Below are 23,943 nucleotides of genomic sequence, written 5' to 3' on the forward strand. Positions count from 1 at the left end.
AGGCAGCTTATACTTACCTTCCCTCCAACGGTCCCTGTCCCTTGCCAGCGCTGGTATCTTCTTCTCTGTGCCTGCTTTCTATCATCTTCATTGGCCAGCATGGGATGACGTCACGGCTGTGCATGCATAGGTAGCAGTCATTCTGGCACACAGGGATCGGGTTAGTTGGTGTAAACCAAGTTGTGCATGCACAGCTCAGTTTATATGCTGGGGGAGGCTGCGAACAGATAGGTAGGTGTATTGTATTGAAGAAAATGTCTCTTCTGAAATACAAAACCTGCCTGCTCACAGTAAGCAACATAAGAACTTTAGTTCCGCTTTAAGTCGGTTCTAGTAATATTGTGCTTTTAGTAACACTTAGTTAGTTTACAAGCATAGAGTGGGGAAAAACTGGATTTTTGTCTTACCGTAAAACCCTTTTCTCTGATGTTTATTGACAAACACAGCTCCATATCTTCTTGACCCTTGGGTTTATGCTCCCCCCCTTCACAAGGCGGAAAAAAGTTTGACAACGCCCATAGGGCAGTCTCAGGGAGTATATGCACACTTCCTGCTATAGGTCTTCAGTTCTGTAACAAACAGTGTCAGAAGAACATATATAACCCTATTAAATAGAGGGGCTAGTGCTGTGTCCCTCAATGAACATCAGGGAAAAGGATTTTACTGTAAGAAAAAAATCTATTTTTTTTTCTTTCGTTCATTGACGGACACAGCTCTATATCTTCTTGACCCTTGGGACATCCCAAAGCAGTGTCAATATGAGGGGTGGGAAGAACACAGCAATAAACATACTTCCCAAAAGCTAAAATGTAGCCAACCAGGTAAAACAGGAGCTCAACCAGGAAACAACTAGAGCTCACCTGGCAAAAAAAAACGACACCCTCAAAGGGGACTTATCCTCTCCAACAGCGGCCTGCAAACCCTCCGCGGCTAAAGGAAGCATCTGCAGATGCCAACACATCCACCTTATAAAATTTTGAGAAAGTGTGCACGGACAACCACGTGGCCACCTTGCAAACCTGCATTACTGACGTCTGATGACGGAAGGCCCAAGAGACACTGTAGAATGCGTCTTAACAGAGAAAGGAGGATCCTGACCCTTAATGGAATAGTATAACAAAAAAACACAGCGCTAAAAACAGTGCATAACCTTACATCATGTGACTAAAAAGGAACTCTGTCCAGTGAAATCCACAATGTGCCTTATTTCGCGTGAATGAGTGCAATTAAATAAAATCCCAGTATTGAAGATGAGTGAATATAAATATACACTTTAATAAATAAATTATAAAAAGTTCCAGTGATAAAAATTAAATGGGTATAAAACTATAAATAAATAGTTCAATATGTTAAAAAATATATATACACGAGTGTCCAGCGAAGAAAAAAATCATCCAGTGATTAAACGCGGCTGGTGCTCAAAGAATGGGAACATCCAAGTGACTTCTTGTGGACCATGAATCCCGTGTTCACTGCTCCCCCAAAAGTGAATCCACTTACCAGAAGGCGTGGACCCCTAGGCCGTATAGCATAGGGGTCTAAAAGGCTTGGTACTGATAAGCAATTGTAGATAGGGGCCCCCTTTAAGTATCCTCTCCTCGGTATGGAAAGACAGACAGAAAAATTCCAAATAGTGTAATACGTTCAAAACAGGTTTATTGAAGAAAAAACTTACAGATGTACACTTACAATGTCATCAGTAATCATGGGCTCGTCATAAAATGCATAGATATCCTCAGGTGAAACGGTCATACTATATTGCTATCGCAATCCGTGCAGTAGCAAGTGGCGTGCGTTCCACTGCGTTTCCGCTTGCGTTCCATCGTTCCGAAAGTGACGTAGTACGTTGCTGACAAGACCGGAATTACGTTGACGCGTTTCGCCCCTCCCAGTGGGTGTTTTCACAGACATGTCCCTTGATGTTACCCGAAGCCAGATGCTGCTTCACACCTCATTGGAGGAAAGCCAAACTCAGAGTCACTGAAAATGAGCGGGGGGGAACCCAAAGAGATTCACATACGCAAAGTACCCTCTTCAAACGCGATGGCAAATCTACCCAGAAGTAGATTTACTAGTTTGCAGCAGCGTGGAAATCACCGATTCAGACAACCCTCTACCCTTCAGCACCTGGCTTCCAACAGCCAAGCCGTTAAAGCCAGCGACTGTAAAGCAGGATGGAAGATTGGCCTTGAGTCAACAGATCTCCTCTAAGAGTAAGTCTCCAAGGAGCATTGATGACCAACCATATCAGATCTGCATACCAAGACCGGCGAGGCCAGTCTGGAGCCACTAGGATGGCCGAAATCTCTTCTGCCTCGAGCCTACGCAGGAGTCTTGGCAGAAGTTCTAGAAGAGAAAAGACTTATATCAGACGATACCAGTCCCAAATGAGCCACCAGTGCGTCTGTGGCGTCAGCCAGTGGATCCCGAGACTGTGCCACAAACCCAAGCACCTTTCTGTTGAGCAGAGAGGCCAACAGGACCCCCTCAGGAGTTCCACACCGGAGACACAACTGATGAAACATCGCTGGAGGAAATTTCCAGTATATCGATCGGTAGTCTGGATTCTTCCAGAGTCCAGACCCCCTGACCACAATCAGTGCCAAAAAACACCACCCCACTCGGACAGGCTGACATCCGTGGTGACCACCATTCAGTACAGGGGAAGGAAGATTTACCCTGTCGAAGTGCCAGAGAGCAAGCCACCAAATCAGGGACCCTTTCGTACCGCGGCTCAACAGGATCATATTGTCTAGAGACTATGGATTCTCGCCCCACATGGCAAGAATCTCTCTTTGCAGAGGTCTCGTGTTGACAGATTTTGGAAATCGTTCCATGGGAGGAACACCCTGGCTAAGGCAGAGTCCAGAACAGACCCAGATAGTCATACTAGGTGGACGAAACCAGAGCCAATACCTGGAAATGTAATTTACAACCGAACCCCTGCAGAGTCCACACAGTAATTTCCTGGTTGCCTTTCAGAGCAGTCGGAGACTCTGCTCGCAGAAGAAGATCATTCAGGTACTCCAGTACCGCAATCCCCCGCTGGTGCAACAATGCCAATACGGGGGCCAACACTTGTGAAAACCCGAGGGGTTGAGGTGAGACCTCTTGATAATGCTCCTCGCCAACGGCAAGTGGAGGAAGCGCAGATGACTGACATATCAGAATATGAAGGTAAGCATCCTTAATATCGATAGAGGTCAGAAAATCCCCCTGAGGTAGGGACGCCACTACCGTACGAATGGACTCCATTCTTAACATCTGTACATGCGCAAAGTGGTTCAGAGCTTGGAGGTCCAAGATTAAACGTACCTCACTTTTCTTTGCTGTAAACATGCAAACATGTTTGAATAAACCCCTTAAAACAAACATTCCGATACGGAGACCAGAACAATCACCCCTTGTAATAGCAAGTCTTGCACTGCCCCAAAGAGACATCGCAGACGGTCTGGGGAAAAACGCAGGTTGGAAGGAAAGAACCTCTCTTCAGGAGAAGATTGAAAACTCGATCTTGTATCCAGGACAAAACCAGCTTGTGGACCCACTTGTCTTGAATCAGGGAACCCCTGGACCAACTAGTCCGCCAGCTCCGCAAAGGTAGGTGGAAGCTGTACCCCCTCCAGATCCTGGTGCAAAAGCTTTGCCCACTCAGAAAAGTCAGGGACACCAATGCTATGGTGAACACCGGCCTAGGGACCGAAGTAAACATGTGGCGGTCCAAAGTCTCGGCTCTCCTGTCAAAAGGAGCTTTTAAAACTGGAGACTCTTCCACTGAAATTAGGGTTTATTTATTCAGCCTGGAGATCTGAGAGTCCACCACAGGTGGGACTGCCCACATACTCAACAGAGGCGCTTAGGCAATGCCATATTGCGTTTAGATAACTCCACTGACTCACGACAATTTTGTCACAGACAAAAAAAAGAGCAGGAAAAAAGGTAATACCTTTGCCGCTATAGAGGATCTGCAGGCCCCAAGGTGCCAAGCAGCAGCTGCATCCCCCATGTTTAAAGTTTTCCACACCGATACAATCAGTGCATCCACCAGCACCTTTTCATACGCATATGGAGTAAAAGAGGAATCATCCTCACTGTCAGAGTACTCGAAGTGTGTGGACGCAGACCCAGTAGGGTCGCTATATACTAAGCTCACCCTGAAAACATAACAAGCACAGGAGACTGCTGACCTTAATCCCGCAAGGAGACGTCCGCCAAAGGTCCACAAAAGGACCACCTATTAGACCCCGCAAAAAGCAAAAGGGTCGCCCTCCATAGAGGACATAGCCCCCTTGAGGGGGAGGGGGGTGCTAGCCGTGACGTGGACGCGCAGGCAGAGTACCCTCGCCCACACAATAACGGCTGCTACACTTCACTAAAAATGAGGCGCCCCCACAGGGCCACCTGGTTCAAGGGAGGCGCCAGGCTGACCATATAGCCACAGGTCGCAGGCCGCGGCCTAAATTTTAGTGGAGGCCCAGCCGCAATTGCCTGGATCCACAGTCCGGCAGATGCCCAGGGAGAGGGTTGGGGGCTTCAGCTAAGCTCACTGAGCTGCCTAAAGCGGCCATGTGGCCCAGTAGGCCGCAGCCTAAATATTTTAGGCGACCAGCCGCAAGCCCCAGCGGAGCCGACCACCCAGTGGGGAGGGGAAGAGGCAAATGCCCGTCAACAGCTCAATCTGCTCGGTTAGTAGCTCAGACAGGTTGGTCAGTCAGCCGCGAGTAGAACCTAAACGTTTGGCCCGATCCGACTACGTGCGGCGCGTGCCCGTCGGCAGCTCTGTCAGCTTGATCAGCAGCTCGGACAGCTTGGTCAGCAGCTCGGTCAGTCAGCCGAGAGTAGGCCGCAAAGCCACGACCTAAATTTTTGGCCCGAGCTGGCCGCGTGCCTGTCGGCAGCTCTGTCAGCTGGATCAGCAGTTTAAACAGGTTAGTAGCTTGGCCAGCAGCTCAGACAGCTCGGTCAGTCACTCGGACAGCTTGGTCGGTCTGCCGTAAGTAGGCCGCAAAGCCTGTAGATGATAAAAACATCTGCTCCCCCAGTCCAACAACTGTCGCAGGGAGCCCAAAGGACATCCCTGCTCTAGGCCCCGTTGCGCAACCCAGTCAGCAACAACCCCCTCTTCTGGAGCATGTGGGGGAGGGTTGAGATCGGGTTGGGGGCCAAAAGACCCACAGTGACTGTTTAGTGGGGCTGGGGAGAAGGAGGGGAACCCGGGGGTCCAACCATCCCAGGGAGGGGCCCACGTCCACCCCGAAAGGCCACGAAGGGAGAGGGGGGACACTACTTACCACACTATAGAACAAGGTGGGCACCACTCCAGGTAGACTACCGCACCATCTTGGAATGGGGGGTGCTGCGGACCAGAAGCATGCTGTGGCACAGGTCGTGACCAGGGCTATGCGTCCTCGCAAGGCATTTAACTCACCCACCAACCCCTGTCCAGTGGGGCTATGTCGCGGCCAACCTAGTGCGGAGCTAAGACTGGGTCGCGCTCGCTGGCCAAACTGGGAAGACCGTAAGGATCTAGGATATCCAGTCCATCGTCCAGTCCGGCAGTTGATTGTAGTTCTCACAGGAACCAAATTGATTGTAGTTCTCACAGGAACAGAAAATAAAAGAAGAAAAAATTCAGTTTAAAAAGGAAAAAATGCGAGGACCAGAGATCCCAGCAAGGAACTAGGTCCTTACTTCTGACCAGGCAGAAAAAATACTGAAGACCTATAGCCGGAAGTGGGCATACACACCCTGGGACTGCCCTATGGGCGTAGTCAAATTTTTTTCCGCTTAGTGTCCTACTCCTGTAGGGGGCAGCATAAACCCAAGGGTCAAGAAGATATGGAGCTGTGTCTGTCAATGAACAAAAGAGAAATAATTATTTGATCCCCTGCACATTTTGTACGTTTTCCCACTTACAAAGAAATGAAGAGTATTTTTATCATAGGTGTATTTTAAATGATAAAGAAAAAAATACATGATACAAATGTTATAAATTGCAGTTCAGTGAGTAAAATAAGTTTGATCCCCTGCCAACCAACAATAATTCTGGCTCCCACAGACTGGCTACAGTATGTGCTCATGTGGTACACAGATTAGTCCTGTCAATGTAAGAAGATGCTCCCAACGACAACTCGTTATGTGTATAAAAGACACCTGTCCACAGAATCTCTTTCATCCATTCATACCAATCATGGGCAAGACCAAAGAGCTGCTAAAGGATGCCAGGGACAAGATTGTAGACCTGCACAAGATTGGAATGGGCTACAAGACCATCAGCAAGAAGCTTGGTGAGAAGGAGACAACAATTCGCACATGGAAAAATACAAAATAACCATTAATTGCCCTCGGTATGGAGCTCCATGCAAGATTGCCTCATGGGTTAAGGATGATCATGAAAAAAGTGAGGGATAAGCCCAGAACTACACAGGAGGAGCTTGTGAATGATCTTAAGGCAGTTGGGACCACAGTCTCCAAACAAACCATTGGTAACACAATACGCCCTCATGGACTGAAATCCTGCAGTGCCCGCAAGGTCCCCCTCCTGAAAAAAGCACATGTACAGGCCTGCCTGGAGTTTGCCAATGAACATCGAAATTATACAGAAAAGGATAGGGAGAAAGTGCTGTGGTCAGATAAGACCAAAATTGAGTTATTCGGCATTAACTTGACTTGCTGTGTTTGGAGGAAGAAAAATGTTGACTATGACCCTAAGAACACCATCCTTACAGTCAAGTATTAAGGTGGAAACATTATGCTTTGGGGCTGTTTCTCTTCTAAAGTTACAGGCCAACTTTGCCGCATTGAGGGGCCATGTATTGTGAAATCTTGGATGAGAACCTTCTTTCTTCAGCCAGAACACTGAAGACGGGTCGTGGATGGGTCTTCCATGACAATGACCCAAAACATACCGCCAGGGCAAAAAAGAAGTGGCTCAAGAAGAAGCACTTTAGGGTCATTAAGTGGCTTAGCCAGTCTCCAGACCTTAATCCTATAGAAAAATTTATGGGAGCTGAAAACTTTGAGTCACCAATTGACAGCCAAGAAACCTTAAGGATTTAGAGAAGATCTGTAAAGGAGAGTGGACCAAAATCCCTCCTGAAATGTGTGCAAACCTGGTCACTAACTACAAGAAATGTCTTATCTCTGTGCTTGCAAACAAGGGTTTCTCCACTAAGTCCCAAATCATGTTTTGCTTGGGAATCAAATACTTATTTTACTCACTGAACTGCACCTTAATTTAAAATATTTGTATCATGTTTTTATTTTGGATTTTTAGTTGATATTCTGTCTCTATCATTTAAAATATACCTATGATAAAAAAAATAGACCCTTAGTTTCTTTGCAAGTGGGCAAACTTACAAAATCTGCAGGGAATCAAACAATTATTTTCCCCACTGTATAACTCAGTTTACATGCATTCACATTAGTTAACAAACAAATGCATGTGCTTCCTTTTTTCTTACAACATAGGTAAAGAGAAAGAGAAGAAGGAGGTCTTTAACCCCTTCTGGACCACTCCACGTAGATATACTGCAGCAGGGTGGCCCTCCTGCGCAAAATCATGTACCCGTGACTTTGTGCACTGAGTCTGGGCGCGCGTGCAAGCCACTGTCGACCTGCTCCCGCTGTGATTGGACATAGCGGGAGCCAATCAGCGGGTCTGGCGAACCCATTGTTGGCTGGCACCCTGCGATCGTACTTAGGAAAGGCAGAACGGCAGCCTGTCTATGTAAACGAGGCAGACTGCTTTCTGTCTTCCCTCAAAGAATCCCCCACACAGTTAAAAGCACTCCCAGGGAACACATTTAAGCCTTTGATCGCCCCTGATGTTAACCCCTTCGCTGCCAGAGCATTTTTTTTAGCACTGATCACAGTACTGATGTCACTGGTCTCCAAAAAGTGTCTCTTAGTGTCAAATTTGTCCGCAATCTCGCTAAAAATCGCTTATTGCCACCATTACTAGTGAAAACAATTAAAAAAAAATTCCATAAATTTATCCCAATTTGATTTTTTACATTTTTTATTGGGTATACGTGTATTTTAAAACAAAAAGTAAAAAAAATATATATATATTTTTTTTAAATAGACGTTTTTGTTTTGTTTATAGCGCAAAAAAAAAAAAAACGCACAGGTGATCAAATACCACCAAAAGAAAGCTCTATTTGTGGGAAAAAAAGGACATCAATTTTATTTGAGTAGAGCGTCGCACGACCGCGCAGTTGTCAATTAAAGCAACACATTGCTGTATTGCAAAAAATGGCCTGGTCATAAAGAGGGGTAAACCTTCCGGGGGTGAAGAGGTTAAAGAGACCCTGTCACTAGACCTCATATTTTGTGTCAGAGTACACGAAATGTAAACAAAGCAGGGTCTGATTGTAATATGTGCAGGTTGGCGGAGGTGTTACTACTGGCAGAATTCAGTGATCTTCTGTGTGTGGACTCCTATGAGCCTCTCTGCCTTATTACCAGAGAAATGAGAGGATGTTTAGTGAGCCTCAAACATATCAATGGAGCGATCGCTGGGTCTGCCTGGATTTGCTGATGCCATAACTAACATGGCAGCGGTTTTAGGCCTGTTCAGTATGGTAACATCATCAATAATTACAGGGAGGTTAGTTGAAAACTAGGAAATTTAACATAAATTATTATGAAATAGGGTCTTGCTGATTTTAATAGTACAGAGACAGCCTCTCTTTAACAGAAGTGAAAAGTGTGTACTTTACTTCAAAGTCACCCTGTAATCACATAAAGAAAACAGGTGCCTAGAATCATACTAATTGCTAGTGATGTAATGTCTGCAATGTAGTGATGTAATGCCTAGCAGACAAAACAGTGGAGGACCAGGCAGCCGACACACAAAAGTGAATTTCTAAGCCAGCAGCATCTCTTCAAAACAAGGAAGATCAGTGCCTCATGCACCAATTCTTTACATTTCCTTTAGGTGGTGACAGGCTTGCTTTAATGCACAAATGTGCTCACTGTATGAATTAAATATTTTACATTTATATAAGACCAAATATTTTCCTTTTCATGCACCCACTCCTTCATTCTGACCTTTTCAACTCTTTCCAAGCTGGCATGTAGCTGCTTCTGAATGCTACATAATCTGGATAAAGGAAGAGTTTCTAATTCAGGAAGAGAGCCAAATATTTTAGAATATTCCGTTTCACAAATTTGTTCCAGCTCTTCCTGCAGTTTCTTCACTTGTTGCCCCAGGGCATCTCTCTGCTCCCGTGCCAGTTCACATTCCATGCTAGCTGCTGTCGCCCGCTCGTTAGCTTCCTCTGCCTCCTTCTTCCAGGCATCACAGGCCTGATAAAAGAGAGAGAGGGATAACTGAACCATTCAAAAGACAGAGGTCTGCATTCTAATTATAAATGGTTACGTAGGTACATAGTTGAATAAAGACAACAGTCCATCCGGTTCAGCTTGTGTTGGTGTGTGTGTGTGGAAAATCATCTCCCATATCTCCGAACATTATTTCCGTTAAGATGCACGTCCAAGAGTCCTTTAAAACTATCCATACCTCCTGCTGACACCACTGATTGTGGGAGAGAGTTCCACATCCTTACCACCCTGACAGTGAAAACCCCCTACGCAGTTTAAGGTTAAACCGCTTCTCTTCCAGTTTCATCATAATTCCTCGTGTCTTCTTACACTCCCTGGGACTGAGAAGTTTTATACTTACGCTGGGATCACTGATGAGATATTTGTATATTGCTATTATATCTCCCCTCAAGCATCTCTTCTCCAGGGAGAATAACCTTAGCGCTTGTAGTCGTTCCTCATAATTGAGGTCCTCCAGTCACCATATTAATCTAGTTGCCCTTCTCTGAACTCTCTCCAGCTCCAGCACATACTTTGAGGATTGGTGATCAGAACTGGACGGAATACTCCAGATGCGGTCGAACCAGAGTTTTAAAAAGTGGCAGGGTTGTTGTTTTATCTCTGGAGTAAATTCCTTTTAATGCATGCTAATATTCGGCTAGCTTGTTGCTGCAGCTTGACATTGCATGCTTTTGCTAAGTTTGTCTCTACTAGGACCCCCAGATCCCTCTTCATCCTGGAATCCCCTAGGGTTCTCCCCCTAGTGAGTAACCTGCGTTTATATTTTTACCCCCTAAGGAGATCTTACATTTCAACTTAATTTGCCTTCCAGTAGCCCACTCCATTAATTTATTCAGGTCCTCTTGTAAAGTTTCTAGACCCTGCTGTGATGTTATTGCCCTACTTATTATAGTGTCCTCAGCAAACACTGAGATTAAGCTGTTTATCCCATCCTCTATATCATTTATGGTTTAAATCTTAACTCAAGGCAGATATTGGAAAAGCTACGAAGTGAACCCCCCTTTTCAGGTAGGAGGAAAAGCAAGATAAACTCATTAGTGTCCTGCTCCTCTTTCACTGTGTAGTCACAGCCTGGGATAGGTTTTGGACTTTGCTAAATTGCTCAAAGTATAACTAAGCCTGGTACACACTAGCAGTTATTTTTCATTCAACCCAGTGGACTGAAGAGCTCGTGAGGAGGCACTGTACTAACAATGCAATGTTAGTAACACACCAGTCAGCGCTCTGATCAGATGCCGATCTGCAGACCTCTTTTGTTCATGCCCCTTTGACAGAATCCAGACGTTCGGCCAGCTTCTGACGGACCAGTTGCCGTACAAATGGGCCGAATGTCAGCCGGTTTCTATTGAATCAGCTCTTACAGGCAAAACTTTTTTTTTTCTTGTTTTGGATAGTGGAGAGGGATTAGAACACCTGTCAGTTTTTATTGCTGTCTGTACCCGCATCAGGGAGATTCACCCTCTCTTTTTGTCCTGTTTACCATTATCATTAAAAGTGAAAGTAAAAGAAAATCCCAAATTTTAAGTTGTTCCCAGAAACGTAATAGAGGGAACATCTTCCAAGTGGGTCACTAGTTCTGGTGACCTGAATTCATTTGAAGGACTAATTTGCAGAAATTTCCTCTAACTTCCTGTGTTGGCTATGGGACAGGAAGTAAAGGGAAATCTCCCCAATGGGACAAAGAGGGCAAAAATAAACCTTACAGGGGTTATAATCCTCCCTTGCTCTATCTAAAAATGGAAAAAAAAGTTTTGCCTGTCATTCTACTTTAAATAAAGTCCAGTCTACAGAGAGATTCAGGACTGACTGTTTTTTCCAGCAGGAGTGCTTGGATAACAAGGCTGAACAAAGAAATATACATTTTACCAGAGCTTATCGCTGTTTTCCTGAAATATAGCTTTATAGAAAATGCAAAAAAAAATAAAAAATTGTACTTCCTTTGAATGACTTTTAAAGCACCCCAGAGTATTCATAGTATGAAGGCTAAAAGATAAAAGGCTAAAATGCCAATGTACATCACTGTTTACCTGTTTAGCTTGTTTCCATGAGTCCTCCCATTGTTTGATAGTGTTACTGGCCTCTTCCAGCTCCTGACGTAATCTAACAAGCTCAGCCCCACCTGCTCCAGAGGGGAATGCAGGTGAAGTCCCAGGAGAATAGCTGCCTGACACAAAATGTTCCCATATACTGTTATTCATGCCATTTAAGCCTATAAGCATAAAAGAAAAACAAGGAAAACCTTAACCATGAACATAAATGTTAAAATATGAAAAAAAATTACTAAAAACAAAATTCACAAAGGAATAACCCTACCAAAGATGTCCAATTACATCTATTTGCTGTTGTGTAGTCACTTACCTAGAGACCCATGAGTGGCTGATGTACTGAGAAAGGTGCTTTCTGATTGGCTGTGTGCTCCAGGGGCCTGCTGCATAAAGTGTGAGGAGATGGTGACAGGTGGAGATGGAGATGTGGAATGGAAGGATGCTGAGCTGCCTAAAGATCCAGGGATGTTAACGGGAGCAGAACTCTGCATTAGGCTGCCACCTGTAATTAGAGAGAACAAATTAACATGTTACAATGAAACATTGAAGAGGAGGAAAAAATACCCAGACACTTCAGATGGAATCTGGAAGCTCTTTACTAATTTGTAAGTAAAGCTGGCCATACACCAACAGAGTTATTACGTTCAGCTTGGAAGGCTGAATAGAAAAATGTATCAAGCCTCACTGACTATCAAACAAATCAGAATGGCGGCTGCACCTGATTGGACGTTGCCAATGTTCGGCTGTCAATTGTCAACCCGGCTCCTTCAATTTGTCAACCAAGGAATGCTGGGCAGGAGGTGGTCCACAGGGCCACCCAATGATTACATTTCAGCCAGTTCATCGGGAACTAGATGAAATTCCAACAGTGTATGGGCAGTTTAAAGATGTCACTTACAATAAATTTTATTTTCTACAATCCTGCTAACTAAGTATCATAAGTACCAGGAGTACATGAATGAAAGTCTTAAAGTGGTTCTAAAGCCGTCAGACTTTTTCATCTTAATGCATTCTATGCATTAAGGTGAAAAACCTTCTGTGTTGCAGAGTCCCCCCCCCCCTTTATTCTTACCTGAGCCCAATCTGATCCAGCGATGTGCATGAGAGCATTGCCTATTGTCGCTGTCTCCCTCCTCCTTAGGCAGACTGATAGCGGCGGGAGTCATTGGCTCCCGCTGCCATCAATTAAATGTTGTGCCAAGCGACCAGATTTTTGTCAATGCCAAACTGCCCTCTCTCTGTCAATAGATGCAGACAGGGTGGCTTGGGAGCGAGCATGCACAGGTGTCCCCATGGAAAGGGGAGGGAAAAAATATCAAAAATAAATTGTTAGTACGTGCAATGCTTTGCTGTGAATTTTCAAGTGCAGTACAATGTGACAACACTTTGTAAACGACAGGGAAAGGAGGAGACTAGTTGCTGGAGTTTTGGGAGAGGAATGTTGTCCTATTCTTGCCTAATATAGGATTCTAATTGCTCTACAGTCCTGGGTCTTTTGTCATTTTTTTTGTTTCAAGATGCGCCAAATATTTTCAGTTGGTGAAAGGTCTAGACTGCAGACAGGCCAGTTAAACACCCAGACTCTTCTACTACGAAGCTGTTGTCATAGATGCAGTATGTGGTTTAGCACTAACCTGCTGAAATATGCAAGGCCTTCCCTGAAAAAGACGTTGCCTGGATGAGAGCATATGCTGCTCTAAAACCTTGATATATCTTTCAGAATTGATTATGCCTTTCCAGACATGCCAGCTTCCCATTCCATACACACTAATGCACCCGCACACCATCAGAGATACAGACTTTTTAACTGAACTCTTTCCTATGTAGTCAGGAGGACGGGGCAGCCATGGTTGCCAAAAAGAATGCCAAATTGCCATTCATCTGACCACAGAACAGTTTTCCACTTTGAAACATACCATTTTAAAGGAGCTTTGGCCAGAGAAGACAGCTGCATTTCTGGATCATGCCCAGAAATCGCTTCTTCTTTCCATGATAGAGGTTTATCTTGCATTCTTGGATGGAACGGCGAACTGTATTCACAGACAGTGATTTTACGAAGTATTCCAGTGCCCATACAGAGATGTCCATCACAGTCTCAATCATGCCAGTTTTTAATGCAGTGCCATCTGAGGACCCCACGATCACGGGCATCCAATATTACATTTCAGCCTTGTCCCTTGTGCACAGAGATTTCTCCAGATTCTCTGAATCTTTTTATATTGTGTGCTGTAGATAATGATATATTTAAAGTCTTGGTCATTTTACGTTGAGGAACCTTATTCTGAAATTGTTTGATTGGTGGACCTCTGCCCATCCTTACTTCTGAGACACACTGACTCTCTAAGAAGCTATTTTTATACCCAGTCATGTTACAGCTTTATTGCCAATTCACCTAATTAGCTACAAAATGTTCTTCCAGCTCTTTGTTAGTACCGCTTACTTTGCCAGCTTTTGGTTCCCCTGTTCCTGAGTCATGTTGCTGCCATCAATTTTTATAAAGACCTTATTTTTTTTCTCAAAATGGTACATATTCTAAGTTTAAACATTTGATATATGTTTTCTATTTTCTACTGTGAATAAAATATGTATTTATGAGATTTTCAAATCATTGCATTCTGTTTTTACAGAGCATCCCAACATTTTTGGAAAATGTGCATTTTTAATGTTTTAGGGACAGAGATCAATAGTGATAGAGATCCCCAGTCTTAAAATTTTTAGTATTGACTATTTTAATGCAGTCTCTGTTGGAAACGTTTCCCAATTCCTGTCTTGGCAACGACCACAGTCACTGGTACAGGAAGAGAGGGAAATCTGCCCCATTGGAGACAGACAGCAATAAAGAAAACACTATAACCAATATCCAAGGGTTTGAGTAATTATCATAGAACATACAAAGAGCTTAGATTAAGTCAGCAATGATGATAGTTACTGTAATATAAACAGAAGGAAAACATGATCAATTACCTATCATTATACCACTAGATGTGGCAACTTTGGTATTATCAAATGTCTTCTCTAAAGCGGCAACACCAAAGTCATTTAAATCGAGGTCATCCAGGGCAGATTCTGAAAGGAAAAAAATGTATGAAGAAAACTGTAGCCTGAAAAATATAGATGGTGGCTTAAAAATGCATGATAAGGGAATGTATCCCTTGAGCTGGTCATACAAAACCAATTTTTGAACTGGTAAATAAACCCCAAATCAAGCCATAGGTGGCCCTGTTGGCATCAATTGTGGGATGAACAGGGACTGCACCCTATTAGATGCAGTCACTGTTCAGGCATTCAGATGGTCATAGGTAGGGAGATTCCTCCATCCACGCTCTTTAGCATGGATGGAGAAACCTATGCCTGTATAGCTAGCTTGAGAAGGAAAAAAAATAAGGAGATAAAAAAACTTTGGGCATAAATATTTATTAAAAAAATAATGGTGTAATTCCAAAAGATAATTTATATCCCTATTTCAGATCATTTAAAGTAAGCTGGTACTTTGACCATAGCAGGCAACGTAACAGGTACACCTTACAAGAATTACAAACAGCATGCTTTAATAAACTTCCCCAGTCTCCTGTCCTTATGTATTGCCTGAGACCCCTAAAACACATGTAACTTTTTATTTTGTGAGAAAGTGGTAACTTATACAGGGCTAAATACTCCCCACCCCAAGGGCTATGGCCAGGTGACTGGTCACTCAGGCACAGACAGCTATATTTTGGGAGACAATGGTTCACATATTCCCCCACATATATATTATGTAATTTCTGGTGCTCTAGTATTTAGTAAAGTTATGTAGCCTGAAGGAGACAAGTACAGGATTCTAAATGTGCCTATAAAGTAAACCTGTTCATTTTAATATAGACAACTGGACAGGCTTACTTCTTTTCACTCAAGAAGTAAACTTTGCTATTTATAAGGAAATATGTAAAAGTTTCAGGAGCTATTGAGACACAATGTGGTGTTCTCCTACATACAAGTGACTTAAAGGAGTTCTATCATTAAAATTGTTTTAAACTGTTCTATCCCCCATAGGAAAATGTACTTGTAGTGGGGTGAAGGGAGTACCTACTAGCTACTGTACGTGGGACAAAGTATTACATGCACTTTATGCCATGCAGGGCAGAACAATGCAAAAAATTGTAATACTAGATTCTTTAATCACAAATTTAGTTATATTACTGTGTCTCTGCAAGCTGCTACTGCTGATATCATGGTCGCAAGAATCTATAAAAGTAGGCTTTCCTTGTGCCCAGTAACTACATCAGCTATGCTGGCGAAGGCAAGGCCATACACGATTCCCCCATCAACACAGACAGTGCTGATAGGGGAATCCCTCCTGCCGAGCCATCGTTTGCTCCCGGTGGGAGGGGAGACATCTCCGGCGGGAGAAGGCAGTGATAGTGATAATCGTAAGAGAATCCGACAGGCTGGTTGTACCCAAGTTGATCGAATCTCGGTCGGTTCCTGCTGAACCAGACAAGATTCCAACCATGTATGGCCTGCCTAAGAAGATACCAGATATGTGGTCAGGAGAAGCAACTCCCTTCATCTCCTATCTAGGCTGGGACAATACTCAGATTGTGTCATAGGGGAATATCGCAATGAAGAAGAGAGTCGTCAAATTGTGGATTTGGTGCCATTTTCCTGACAAATATGGAAAACATTGTACTGGAAATCATTTCACTACTGGCAGCCTTACCCCCAAAAGAATATTACTATTATGGGTTCAAGACAGGAAATATCTGACCAAGTGCTATAACAGTCAACCAGAACAAGTATTTAACAAAATTTTAATTTAGAAAATAGTGTGCAAAGTGTTTTTTTTTTCCAGTGAGAAAAAGTAAAGCTTCCATATTTGCCCACCATTGCTGATTCACTGTGTGTCCTTCTTCAAAACCCCAACTAACCAGCTGTAAGTTTAGCTCTTCCGAGCAGCTACAGTGCTACCAGTGCTTGGAAATTGTACTCAGCTGACTTTCAATGCCACTGCCTGCCTTTAAAACCTTACTGGATTTCATAGTGGGCTGACTCTCATAGGCATAATATAGGTGTACTGTTGGTCATATCTAGGGGTACTGGGAACTCCTGGAATGAAGGTACCTGATTACAGGAGCATACAAGGCATCTATAGCTACATATGGAACGAACGGTGGAGCAGGTACATGGTAAGAACAGACAAACAGAAAACGATTACATTGCCAGATAGGGGTAATGGGCTAGGATAGGATTGCAAGGACCAGGAGGACCCGGTCTTTACCCAGGCTGTTGAAAGTACACATGGGCTTGTGCAGCAGTACAACTTCCAATAAGTGAGTTACAGAAGTTTTTAGCTGGACAACTGCATTTAAAGACAGGAGCATAGAGAGCGCCAGTAGACAGCCAGGAACAATGAAGTTGTAACCAGAAACAAAATACACATACAAGCATATCAGAAGAGACGCCTATACAGGTCAGATGAACAGAAAGAGAATCCATATTAAATACAGCTCAGATTAGATCAGAAGGGCTTAACCCAACCACAGGAAGAGATACAGAGTAAAGACTAGCTCAGAGAGATGCATTATTATTGGCTGGTGAGGCACAGCTCCTATGTGGGCACAAACACAGAACAGATTAGCTACAGATGTTAAAGGGCAACACACACTAGACTTATGGCACTGGCATTGGTAACAAAAAGAAGAAGAAGATAGCTCAAAAAAAATCTCCAAGCAGAGGCTGCCCTGGACCTACTTAGATGGTCTAAATATCTCCTTAGACAGCTGCTTAGCAGGGGTTCAAATCAGAACAGTAATGCTGTTCATTAGTCATGGTGGTGGGGAGGAGAGGTTGTTCACCTTTTAACTAGTCACAGTTTCTGAAAGAGCAACATATATCTTACCTATGACAGATTCTACTGTGTCACTGGTTGGGTAGAAGGGCAGAGCATTGGCATTCATACCAGGAGTACCACTTATGGCTGCAGGGCTGGGGGGAGTCGCAGCTAGACTAGAAGTAATACTAGAGGAAATGCTTGAGGTCAGTGGACTCCCCATTGGCATTATTCCTAATGCATCCTGTAATGATGATAACAACATGGCAAGGCTGTGTTACAGAATATGACACACAGCATATTTTATTTTATGAACATTTTGCATGAACAAGCCTAAAAAATACACATTAACAATACACATTATCCAAAAGCAAACCTATGCTTTTCCCACAAAAGGAAAACAACGGGTTTACTTTAGTGCCACCTTCTCCAGCAGCATATACTTACCTTTCTTTCACTCTGCCATGGAAGCAAGAAAAGGGAGCCCCTTATAAGCTCTGAGTCACAGCTTACACAGGCTCGAGGACTGGCTGTCTACCTGCTCCCGTGTGCTAGGGCTGGGCCAATCAACAAGCACCATCACAGTCACATGTGGGGAAGGGGAGTCAGTCATATGCTCCTCTATGCCCAGAAGTATTGGATATATTCTTCACTCTCAGTGACTGAATAGAGTGGTGGCAGAACTCATGAAAGGTTAGAATGAGCTGCTGGGAAAGGACCACAAAATCAATATTGCCACTTTTTCCAGCATGGGCACAGCACAGGTTGCTTTAAAGGAAACCTGTGCCAACAGGCACCTGTCATTACTGTCCTCTTTTGAAAATGCTACCTTCCTGGTACTGATCTTATTATGACTTCAGTACTTTGGGCCAGTAACCTGCAGAAGGCATGAGGTCACTTAATTCAGAAATTCTTTATTACAAACTTTTTAGGGTTAGCAGTATTTAAAAAAACAGTGTCTGTGTAATATGTCCCACTGCCAATAAACCCACTGATACTTTCATCTTCAGTGTTTCCTCTCTTTTCTTCATTGCAGCAGCTACCAAAATACTTGGCGTCAGCTAGTGTCACGTGACATCGCTAGGGCCTAGTGTTTGGACACTAAGCCAGGGCATTGCATTATAAGGGAAGGTCACATGCTCCCCCATACCTAGGAGCACCAGATACTTTGCCTCAGCTCTATTGGAAGACATTTTGGCAGGGGAACACTGGATAGAGTTTCAGTGGGCTAGGGGGGGGAGAGAGGTTCTGGGTAGGCATGGGCCAAACACCCCTGTTTTAACTTGAACGGCGAACCCCATTGACGTCTACAGGAGACAAACAGGAAAAATCAAAAGTGCCCATTTTGAAGGCTTATATGCAAGTAATTGGCCATAAAAGGCATAAAAGGAGTAAGGGGGTCTGGGTATTGCCCTGGGGACATGTATCAATGCAAAAAAAAATGTTTTAAGCAATTGTTGTTTCAGGAGCAGTGATTTTTAATAAGCATAAAGTGCAACAATAAAAATGAAAAATTCCTTTAACCACTTCACCCCTGATAGGTTTTCCCCCCCTAATGACTAGGCCATTTTTTGCGATTCGGCACTGCGTTGCTTTAACTGACAATTGCACGACGCTGTACCCAAATACAATTGATGTCCTTTTTCCCCACAAATAGAGCTTTCTTTTGGTGGTTTTTGATCACCTCTGCGATTTTTCGTTTTTGCGCTATAAACAAAAAAAGAGCATCAATTTTGAAAAAACACCAATATTTTCTACTTTCTGCTCTAAAACATTCCCAAACGACTAGCGTTTACAAACTACGGGATAGATTTATGGACTTTTTATTTATTTTTTTTAGTAATGCCGGCGATCAGCGATTTTTATCAGGACTGCCACATAGGGGCAGACAAATCTGACAGTAAGTGACACTTTTTTGGGGACCAGTGACATTATTACAGTAATCAGCGCTAAATAATATGCACTGTTACTGTATAAATGATACTGGCAGGGAAGGGGTTAACACTGGGGGTGATCAAGGGGTTAAATGTGTTCCCTATTTGTGCTTACTAACTGTGGGGGGGGGGGGGTGGATTTAACGGAGGCAGAGAGAGATCGGTGATTCAGCTTAGCTGAATCACACAATCTTTCCCTGCCTCTCTGACAGGAGAGCCGCCTTGCATGGTTTACATTCCAGGTGGCTCTCCTGTCAGTATTGCCGAAGATTGCGCATGCCACCTAAACCACGTGCACATAATCACATAGATTTACGTGATTATGCGCAGCCGAGCCGCCCTGCCGTAGTAAACCTGCAGGGGCGGTCGGCAAGTGGCTAAATATAGTGCCTGGAGGGTCCCCTTAATGTGCCTGTAAAGTGGCGCATCTTTGGTATGCATAAAACCTGCTGTGGCAAAAATGAAATAAAAAACAAAAAAACAAAACGTTAAATCCCATTTAAAAAAAGACTCGCGGTTACAATTGCTGGCACTCGGCTATTGAAAAAATAAAGAACATTTTTTTTCTTTTTGGATTTGTCAAAAACTTGTTTTTATTACTTTTTGTATACTTTTTTGGTGAATGGGTAGGGGCACTATGTGGAGACCATCACAACCACTGGCCACGGTTGAGGGGATGAGGCCCTTGACTTGACTCATCAGTTGCTAAGGACACCGCGGCTGGCTTTCCGGCTCCGCTCCAGCTTACACTGCGCTCAATCAGGGTGCAGAATTCAATGCGCAGTGTCGGGGTGCACACACTGCCAATTCGGGTGTTCGTCGAATGGCCGAATAGGCAAATGTTCGGCTTGAACTAATGCGCCGGCCGCATCGTTCGCCCATCCCTAGTGCTGGGGCAGCTTTATACAAACACTGTCAATTAGACATGACCAGGCAAAGTGACAGCCGTAAGAGTAACATGTCAGCCAGGCAACTAGCATTTTCAAAACAGACCAGTGATGTTAACCGCTATATTTCTCTCAGCACAGGTTTACTTTACCCACTGACACAAATGGATTAAGTATACCTACATTTTGCAATAATAGTTAATCCAGATAATGTAGAATGGAGGTGACTTTGAGCTACAGTCTACAGCAGTCTTTCTCAACCTTTTCAACACAGAGGAACCCTTGAAATAACTTTCCACTACAAGGCCGTGTTCACACCTAAGCGTTTTTCAGCTTGTGTAACACTCATCTCTGAAGTCTCAAAATGCCTAACAAGCAAAATCCCATTCATTTCAATGGCCCCTGTTCACATCTTAGCGTTTTGTAGGCTTAAGCAAAACGCCTGAAGCTCAAAAAAGTACATGAGCTTCCTTTGTGGCAGATTACAAGCATTTTTGTTAGATGGAAATGGACTGCCCCCTAAACACCTGCAAAAAATGCCTGAAAAAACGCCTTAAAATAATACGCTCAGGTGTGAATGGAGCCTAAGGGAACCCCCTATAATTCATGATTCATCATTGTAACTGCCAGTGGGAAGAATGCTCCTCACACTTGTGGTCATTGGGATGAATTTCCCCTTTACAGATAGTTAAAAGGATCAATGGTGACAATGGAAACTTAACTGAGAGGCAGAAAGTTCTCACTGCTCAAAGAACCTCTTTCAACCCTGATTGAGAAACCCCACAATTTTACATTTGCTATTAGCACAGTGATCAGTACACAGTGCCACCTAGAGGCCAATGAAAGATGTTACAAGTCACAGAGCGTCCCATGATAAAGAATTCAGTGATGTACAAGAAACAACTCCTTAACTCTTAATAAAAGGTTTCATTTAAAAGCTATTAACACAGACTTACATCCCTCTCTAAAGCTAGATGCACTCTATGTGACTCTTTTAATGATGATGTTATTAGAATACCATATTTGTTCACAGACCTTACTAGGCTAAAATCAGTAATATTATACCAGGAGGTACAGAATGTGCTAATGCATTGCACCTATATCAATAATATATATCTATATAATAAAACCTGGTATGCTAAATAGCTCAGTAAAAAACATCTCTCAGACATTTTGCTGATATACACACACTATTACTAGAAAAGATACTCAATTTCCTGACTTACCTGCTTTGACTGTAGAAGGGATTGATCTTGACCTCTGTGCTCCATCGGGTGCGGTTTTAACTTTGCCTTGGCAAAACAAATAGTGAGAATGTGAGGCGACAGAGCTATCAGTCTAATACTGCTGAGGCACACAGTTCTAGAAACAGCTACTGCACAGAAATGGGCCACTGCAGTCACAATACACAACAGAAGAGTGAGTGCAGGGACAACAGACAGGGTCCCATAATGAGAAAGACAGTTAAATATACTGACCTGGCTTTTAAAGTTCTTAAGATAATCTGTCCCTGCGGAGTCTTCCCTCTCACACCCCGGGGCTTTTTTGTAGCTGCCTGAGAGGTCCCCATGAAAACCAAGGCTATCCAGGTTCTGTGGCTTCCCAAGAGATCCCGGGGGAGAGCCGCAACGATGAGTTGGGCTTCCTATGCTGGCACATAGTATCTGTCAGACAACAGCAAGGCTTTTTTAACCTGCTATTCAAAATGAGAACGATGTTACAGCACCTTATGGGAACTAGTCAAGTGAGTAATACTGGAGCAGCCATTGCCGACTTTGTTGTTTAAAGTGTTGGCTCTAGGGTTGCCTTTCTTATCCTTGCTTTAGTGACTTAGTGAGTCACAAACCAAGCGTCAGGATGGAGCTGTTGGACTGCATAGTTGTTTTGGGTCAGTGACCAATTAAAGAGACCCTGTCATCAGACCATACATTTTAACAAAAGTCTTCCCATATGAACAGGGAACATATTTTATGCATGTTATTTAGATGTAAAAGCCTCCCTTGTGTAGACATCCATACATCCTAAAACTGCTTCTGGACATAAGTTCAGCAGCCCCAGCTATCTAGAGAGAAGAGGGGCAGAGGAGACGGCCAAGCACAGACTATAAATGGACAATTCCAGAAAAGGACAGGGCTATGATGAATGTAAAGGTTTTTTTTTTTCTTTAAATAATAATCATGTTAAACTTACCTGCTCTGGTATTGCACAGAGTGGCCTCGATCCCTCTCTTCTGGGGTCCCCCACTGGCGCTCTTGGCTCCTCCTCTTAGTTGTGCGCCAACCCTGGAAGCTGCCTCCTATGTAGGCGCATCTGTGGGCTTGCTCCCTATCCAGGCTGTGTGCAAGTACTCGAAACCCATACTTGAGTAAAAGTACAAGTGCTTGATCAAAAAGTGACTTGAGTAGAAGTGGAAGTGCTCGATCAAAAAGTGACTTGAGTAGAAGTACTAAAGTATTCAACATTTTTTGTACTTAAGTATTGCAAGTAGTATTTTTTTTTTAATGTTGCTACTCAAGTACTGAAAGTAAAAGTACCAGTAGTTTTGAAAAAAAATTGCTACTCAAGTACTGAAAGTAAAAGTACAAGCACTGTGTTATGTAGTTATTAAAGAAAGAAGTCAAAAGTGTAAACATCATATTGTTTTTTATTATTTCAAATGCAGCTTTTATTTATACATACAGTAGCATTTATTTTCGTATGCGCTGATAATACACATGTTTTGAGCTTCATGAAATCTGCCATCTACTGTTCTGGCAGTAGTCATTTTTCTAATAGTAACGAGTAACTATGCAGCACAAAAAAGAAATATTGGAGTAGAAGTATTGAAATCATTGAAAAAATGTAGTGAAGTAAAAATGGAAGTAGGAGAAAAAAATTCTACTCTAGGAAAGTACAGATACCGCCTTTCGGTACTTAAGTACAATAGTGAAGTAGTTCTACTTAGTTACTATACATCTCTGGCGTCTATAGATAGACACACAGACACACAGCGTGGCTTGGCCCCATCCTCTTTCCCAGCAGTGGGAGCCAATGGATCCTGCTACTGCCTCTGTGCCTGTGTGAAGAGGGAGAGACAGCAGCACTGACTGCCGACAAGCACAGCGCTGGATCAATATAGAACTCAGGAGAGTATATAGGGACTTATTGAGAAACTTTTACCCTAATGCAGGGAATGCATTGAGGTAAAAAATGTCTTGTCTTTAGAACTACTTTAATTCTTCTCTCGTAGGAGTCAAATTTTCTAGCAAGTGAAATTGCACAGCAAAATGTGCTCCGTATGATTTCTTACATTTTTTATTTATTTTTTGCACAAAAAGAATAGGTCAGGATGGAGAAATGACACCTGGTGTCATTAACTTGTTATGCAAACAGCAAGTACCATCATTATGGTCTTTAGGAGAACCTGTCATTAACTTATATTTGCAGCCTTTTCCTTACCATAATGATTTTTTAATAACTTGAAATGTGCACTTGCTACAGAATTCAACCACTCCAGGAAGTGCTCTTCCTTCTCCCTGCCATGCCAAGGCATTCTCCCCTACTGGGAGCATATAATTATGATCTGTGCTGGCCTAATTCCTTTGTCCTACCCCCTCCCCATACCAAAGGTCTTATGTGGCTGTCAAGCGAGGAGCAAAGAAGCTAATGCTATAGTGTCCGTTGACTGACAGCTCTGAGTCTGCTGGGGCTACTGTCATCGCATTCAAGATGTCTACACAAGGGGGACATTTACAGGTAAATAACAAGCATAAAATATGTTAAACACATATATAATCAATTGTAATATTGGTAAAATCAATGGTCTGGCAACAGCGAGCAACCCTCATTAAAGAGGAACTTAACTTGACCCCCCGCCTCCAAACCCTCCCTATGCTGCTTTTTCTGAAAAAAACATACTCAACTTGCCCAGTAGATCCAGCATT

At 43.3% G+C, this 23,943-nt stretch overlaps 1 protein-coding gene across 3 annotated transcripts in view; it reads right to left on the reverse strand.

Moving 5' to 3' along the window:
• Positions 1 to 23,943, reverse strand: part of UNK (unk zinc finger) — a 125,323-nt gene that overhangs the window by 23,543 nt on the left and 77,837 nt on the right. For 2 of the 3 annotated variants that reach the window (XM_082272718.1, XM_082272719.1), the window contains 7 exons: positions 21,499 to 21,684; positions 21,247 to 21,312; positions 17,269 to 17,443; positions 14,358 to 14,459; positions 11,707 to 11,895; positions 11,376 to 11,557; positions 9,055 to 9,312 (listed from right to left, as the gene is read on the reverse strand). In XM_082272718.1, coding sequence (XP_082128844.1) covers positions 9,055 to 9,312; positions 11,376 to 11,557; positions 11,707 to 11,895; positions 14,358 to 14,459; positions 17,269 to 17,443; positions 21,247 to 21,312; positions 21,499 to 21,684 — 1,158 coding nt within the window. The remainder of the gene's footprint in view (positions 1 to 9,054; positions 9,313 to 11,375; positions 11,558 to 11,706; positions 11,896 to 14,357; positions 14,460 to 17,268; positions 17,444 to 21,246; positions 21,313 to 21,498; positions 21,685 to 23,943) is intronic. The other variant, XM_082272720.1, reaches the window with a different exon arrangement.

Source organism: Pelophylax lessonae (genome assembly GCF_965119305.1).
Source record: "Pelophylax lessonae genome assembly, chromosome: 11".
Taxonomy (NCBI): domain Eukaryota; kingdom Metazoa; phylum Chordata; class Amphibia; order Anura; family Ranidae; genus Pelophylax; species Pelophylax lessonae.